Source organism: Nematolebias whitei, chromosome 2 (genome assembly GCF_014905685.2).
Source record: "Nematolebias whitei isolate Nwh7 chromosome 2, NemWhi1, whole genome shotgun sequence".
NCBI classification, from domain to species: Eukaryota; Metazoa; Chordata; class Actinopteri; order Cyprinodontiformes; family Rivulidae; genus Nematolebias; species Nematolebias whitei.
This window is the reverse complement of record NC_056499.1, coordinates 47,643,659-47,650,291: the sequence shown is the minus strand read 5'-3', so window position 1 is coordinate 47,650,291 and position 6,633 is coordinate 47,643,659. Positions and strand designations below refer to the sequence as shown.

Here is a 6,633-nt window from a genome sequence, read left to right as displayed (position 1 = left end):
TATATACTGTATATACAGTATATATATATATATATATACTGTATATACAGTATATACAGTATATACAGTATATACAGTATATGGGAATGGTGCTGCAGAGGGGCCTGTGATCGGAAGATTGCTGGTTCAACTCCTGCTACAGACAGCATCAAAATGTGGGTGGGATTGGTGAAGCACCCACACCTGTCTCCACCCTCATTTGCCCCACTCTGGGCCCCTTGAGCAAGGCCCTGAACCCTCCAAGTTCAAGTTGTGTTTGTGTGTCATATTCAAGGTTAACACAAGGTTAACAGCACAATGAAATGCTTAGGATGAGAAGAACCGATCTGACTCACTAAAAACAAATAACAAACATGAAATACTAAAGTAAGGGTAAACAAAAAAGTACCAAAAAGTGAAAAGGTAATTATATTTGCATCGTCCTAAACAGATAGTAAACAACAACATGGTAGAATATGAAGGTGCAAGCAGGATGAATTTAATTTAATAAGTATTTCAAGTTAGTAATATAAGCTAAAATGCACCATATATATATATATATATATATATATATATATAAATATATATATAATTAACATAGTATACAGGTTGTTTGACAGGTTATTGCGCAGGTAGTGACATTGATATTGAATTATGATGGAAGGGTAAATATATAGATGCTGTATAATACATGATGCAGTCTATTATCAGCCTAGATAGTCACATAACGTAGCAGCAATAAATAAAAATATTAGATGTCACAAACTAATATTAGTAATATGTTATCACAGATGTGACTTGGTGCAATGTTATAGCCAGTTGTTCTGTGTTATTTATCGAGTTTAGTAATCTGACAGATTGTGGATAAGTGTCCTTTAGTCTTTTTGTACGCGATGGCAGACTCCTGTATCATCTGTGGGTAGTAGATGGAAGAGTCCTTGTGCTGGGTGGGTGTGGTCCTTAATGATGCTGCTTGCTTTACAGACATCGGCTGTGGTAGATGTCCTGGATGGTGTGGAGACTACTACCAGTGATGTCCTCTGCTGATGGTCCTCTCACAAACTTTCAAGCACCACTGTATGTATATGGTTGTGGCCATCTTGGATTTTGATGTACCAGTAATAACCTAATTCTTGATAGTGACGATGCAGTCACACACCAAAATGAAAGTCTGTATGTTGCTTAACTTTAAAGTTATCATGCTCACAACATGCGTGGACAGATGGTTGGAGGTAGTCTCCCTTTTCACTTTGCAACAAGGGACAATTAATTATCTGTCACAACTGGAGGTAAGATGATTGGTCCTCATTTCCTGTGAAATGATGAGAAATAAACTCAGAACACACACTGACGAACATCTTTTTTTGACTTTACCTTTCAGGTTCTTTCGTTATTTATTGTTGTGTTTACAGTCCACTGACAGATATGTATGTTGTTTTAGTCAGTCCTTTTTTTCAGCCAGCGTAAACAATAGAAAGTAAATTCAACAAACTGGTACCACATTTCTGAAACATACCAACAACTGATTTATTACTGTAGGGCGTGTTTGTTTTAGGGACTGAACGAAATGTAATGTAAAGTAAAACTTACATGTTTAAGTTCAAGCCCATGGGTTTTAATCATCCACTTTCATACAAACTAAAACCAAGTGCAAAGAAAACATTCAGTGTGATTTCTGATGCAGTAGACAAAGTTAAAACACTAAATGCACCATCAATGACTGCGCAAACACGTGTGCAGAAATCAACATAAAAAGGTCAAACAGTTGGTCTGAAATTAAACTGCTTCAGTGTTGTTTAGTTTCTAGTTCGGCTAATCAGAGTTTGAGTACCAACAATTACAGGCAAGTTAATCTGAATTTGTTTGTGTTGGGTTGAAGATTTTCTAATCCCATGATGAAGAGAGACACTGAACTTGAAAACAACCAGGTTAAACAGATAAATATCAGCAGTGAGTTCACCGTTTGTTTGTGCCGTGTTCTGACGCCTCTAAGCTTTCACTATCATCAAGATTTAAAAAATGTAGACTTATATACAGAAAAGTTTTCATAATCCACATTTAAAGAGCTTTTACACAGGCGGCACATGAAGCCGTCAGTCACCAGACTCCATATCTAAAGAATGTCAGGAGTGTTGCCATGCAAGTTTCTTTCAAATCACCAGGAGAGAAATCTGATTTCATCCAGCTAAAATAAAACCCAGAGTTATCATCGTTCACATTTCTTTAAGCCTGTGCAGAATGAAACAGCCGGTTAACAACCTGTCGTGTGTTCGTGTGCGTGTGTGATCTTTGGATAGAGTCCTGTTATTCTGCCGAGCACGCGGCGTTATCTGGGTCGGTGGTTGGCCAGCAGGAAGTCCTTGTCTTTGCAGGTGAGGCAGAGTTTGAGGTTGCGGAGGGAGCCGCCCGCCGTGTAAAACGCCCAAACTCCCATCAGGAACAAGACGACGTAGGTCGGAACCAGGCTGGCAACATACTCAGGGTTCTGAAAGGTCTGCGAGGAACATAAACAAGTAGAAATTAACAAAGAAAATCACTTCCTGAGTTATTTTTGTTTCCTTTGCCTTTGAATTCTATGACACGGGTCAGTTATTTCTGGGATCCTTCCAGAAGCTTCTCCCAGTAGATCACTGGAGTTTTCCTCATCTATCTATGGGACTGAGGTCAGGTTTTGTGACGCCCCTCCAAAACACCAACTTTGTTCTCCTTAATCCACTTTGTAACTAAATCAGCATCATGTCTGGAACCCATCTGAAGAACCACTTGCAACCAAGCTTTAACTTCCTGGCTGATGTTTAGAGATGTTGCTTCAATATTTCCACATAATTTTTTTTTATGGGGAGGATTTTATTTTGTGAAGGTCACAACAAATCACCACACAGCATGATGCTGCCACCTCCGTGCTTCACAGCTGGGATGGTGCTCCCGGGCTTTTATGCTTCCTTCTTTTTCCTCCAAAACGTGGCCAAATTTTAGTTCCCACAGGACGTGTCTCCAAAAATATTAAGGTCTTTGTCCCACTGTGCATTTACAAACTGTAATCTGGTGCTTTCTGAGTAGACGCTTCCTCGCAGAGAGATCCTGAGTCCACGTCTGTGCACGACTTGTTTCACGTGGAGAATGACCTCCTCTGACCAGCTGCTTCACAAACACTTTTTGTTTTGAGGTCAGTTCACACATGTTGCATGAAAACCCACTCACTCACCTTAGGAACACAGAACAGGACGTTCTCGTGGTGCTTATTATAGTTGAGAATAACCGTTTAAACAAATGAACGTGGCACTTTCAGACATCTGCAAGTTGTACCAAAGAAGGAGTCAGAGTTGTAAAGGTCAATCATTCCCTGCCTGATATCTCGACTGAATTATTTTCATTTTCACATGACGTCACACAAGGAAGCAGCGTGTTGGACGAGTGCCTTTAATTTCCTCAAATGCCGTCAGCTAACCTATCAAAAGCTTCCACAGTCACATCATCATCATCTAAAGCATAAAAACAAAACATGATAAATAAAGAGCAACTATTTTTTAAATTATGCAACCAAAAATATTTGCAAAGCAGTTTAGAAACGAAGCCACATGTGTTTTATTAATATAAGTCAGGGGTGCCCAATACGGCGATATCAGTAGATCGCACGGCAAAATAGATGTCAGACCTTTTTTAATTTTATTTTTAAATAGATGTCAGCCGATCAGTCCATCTTCACCATGCACATTGTCACTTTATTGACATACAGGTTAGCCAATCTGAGGCAGACTTAATCGGACACATAGGTCACCACGCATATGCAAACAGCACCTATGATTGACACACAGGGCAGCCAATCAGAGGCCAGATTTTTTCTGACGCAGAGGTCACCACACATGCACATTCACTCTAAAAACAAACAAGTTGACTCGTAACAGCCTCCAGTTTATATCTAAACTCAAGAAAGTGTGTAAAATAAGTTTTGGAGCTGGACCAAGTAAGAAGCAAAAAATCTACCGTTTCCATACGGAATGGGGGGAGGACTTTTTTCATGATTCAAGGAGCAGCATTTTCAAACTATAAATACTACGGCACTGAATTCCTTCTGAAAAGTGAGCTGAGAAAGAAAACTGTGGAGGAACTACAATCCCAGTTATCCCAGCAGTCATTTTTCTTACAGCTGACCAGCAGCGAAGCATCATTCTGGGTGAGTCACTTTAATAATTGTTAAGCACAAGAAGTCTTTTCAAGACGGAGAGATTAAAAGAGTTATTTGTTGAAGCAGCTGACTCGTTGTTCAGAGACTTTCAAAACAAACCAGAAATAATACGATCTCCAGGAATCAAGAAGTACAGTTACAGTTCAAGCAGCTGCTGTCAGGACTGAACTTTCACTTTGGTTCTCAAGTTATTTTCCAAACATGAAGTGATTCTTGTTGTTTTCTGTTGCTTTGTGTGAAGAACACAAGTTATTGCTGGGTTCTGTTAACTATATTGTACGCGGACAGTAAAAATAAATAGTCACTTTTTTTGTCAAAAAACTTTTGGGTTTTGTCATTTATGTTGCGTGCACAGTGAGCTGGACTTATTCATTCAAGCTTTATTTATCCAGGTTAGTCTCATTTACAAGAGAGACCTGATTTACACAGACAACATATAAAGTTCAGAAACAATAAACTACAGTACAGACTACAGTCTCTGCTCCCCTTCATCAATAACATCATCCACTCCTCCCTAACCTCTGGCATTGTTCCCACAGCTTTCAAATCTGCAGCCATCACCCCCATCATCAAGAAACCTGGTCTTGACTTTACCAACTTCAGTAATCTTCGTCCGATCTCTAATCTGCCCTTTATTTCCAAAGTTCTTGAAAAAGCCGTTGCTAGTCAACTTCACTCTTACCTATCCAACAATAACATTTATGAAGAGTTTCAATCTGGTTTTTGCCCCCACCATAACACTGAAACAGCTCTAATAAAAATAACTAATGACCTTCTTCTTGCTGCTGACTCTGCTCTTCTGTCTATCCTCATTTTACTGGATCTAAGTTCTGCCTTCGACACAATCTGTCATTCTATCCTCCTCAACAGACTAACCTCCATTGGCATCTCAGGTACTCCGTTAGACTGGTTCAAATCATATCTCTCTGACCGCACTCAATTCATTCAGCTTAAATCCTTTCATTCCCAGTCTTCCCCCGTCTCCATGGGTGTCCCCCAAGGCTCTGTCCTTGGACACCTCCTCTTCATCATTTACCTCCTTCTTCTAGGTCACATCTTCCGTAAATTTGGTGTCCATTTTCACTGTTATGCTGATGACACACAGCTCTACCTATCAACAAAACCAAACTCCACCCACCCACCCTCCATCCTCACCGACTGTCTCAATGAGCTAAATCACTGGTTTTCTAACAACTTTCTACAACTAAACAGTAACAAAACAGAAATCATTCTTGTCGGTACCAAAAACTCTCTTTCAAAATCAGAAAATTTTCTCATCCCCCTTAACAACTCTCTGCTATCCCCCTCGCCTCCGGTCAAGAGTCTTGGTGTCATCCTCGACACCACTCTCTCCTTCACTTCACACATCAACAATGTCACTCGGTCTGCCTATTTCCATCTCAGAAATATTAACCATCTCCGCCCTTCTCTCACACCCCGCTCCACATCCATCCTTGTTCACATTCTTGTGACTTCTCGGATTGGCTACTGCAACTCCCTTCTTTATGGACTCCCCAACAAATCTCTCCAGAAGCTACAATTGGTCCAGAACTCAGCTGCCTGTGTCATAACTCAAACCTCCTCCTATAACCACATCACCCCTGTCCTGCAGCAGCTCCACTGGCTCCCGGTTAAATCACACATCGTCTTCAAAATTCTTCTTCTCACTTTCAAAGCTATCCACAACCTTTCCCCTCCGTACCTATCTGACCTCCTACACATCTCCATCCCCTCTCGCTCTCTCAGATCCTCCTCTTCACTACATCTCCATGTACCCTCTGCCCGCCTCTCCACCATGGGGAGCAGGGCCTTCACCTGCTCTGCCCCTCATCTCTGGAACTCTCTGCCCCCTGACTTAAGAAACACCATCTCTCTTTCTATATTCAAGACTGCTCTGAAAACACATCTCTTTAGACTCGCTTATCCTTAACTTTGCTGTATGTATTTTATATTCTTTATGTATTTTATATTCTGTATGTATTTTATATTCTTTATGTATTTTATATTCTGTATGTATTTTATATTCTTTATGTATTTTATTTTCTTTACGCATTTTATATTCTGTATGTATTTTATATTCTTTATGTATTTTATATTCTTTATTCCTGTTGATCTTTGTTATTAATGTAAAGTGTCCTTGGGTGTCATGAAAGGCGCTTTTTAAATAAAATGTTTATTATTAGTATTATTATTAGTAAAATGAGATTAAAAGTAGTGTTATAAAACAATAAATCAAGGTGCCATATAAAACATGATAAAACACTAAAGACAAGAACATAAAACATAAAAAGCATACTTAATATGTTTATAAATAAGTATATGTTTTGTATTTTTATAGTAAGTACAGAAGATCACTTGGACTTGGTCATTTTTAAAGTAGCTCGCATGCTGAAAAAGTGTGAACACCCCTGATGTAAGTGATGTGACTAGTGATGTTTGCATATTTGATTGTTTTGGATGGTCCACAA

At 39.4% G+C, this 6,633-nt stretch overlaps 1 protein-coding gene across 1 annotated transcript in view; it reads right to left on the bottom strand.

Moving 5' to 3' along the window:
- Positions 1–1,355: 1,355 nt before the first annotated feature.
- The window catches only part of aph1b (APH1B gamma secretase subunit), a 442,239-nt gene continuing 436,961 nt past the window's right edge, over positions 1,356–6,633 (bottom strand). Inside the window, exon 6 of the mRNA XM_037692081.1 lies at positions 1,356–2,473. Within this exon, the coding sequence (XP_037548009.1) occupies positions 2,306–2,473 (168 nt within the window). The 3' untranslated portion in view covers positions 1,356–2,305. The remainder of the gene's footprint in view (positions 2,474–6,633) is intronic.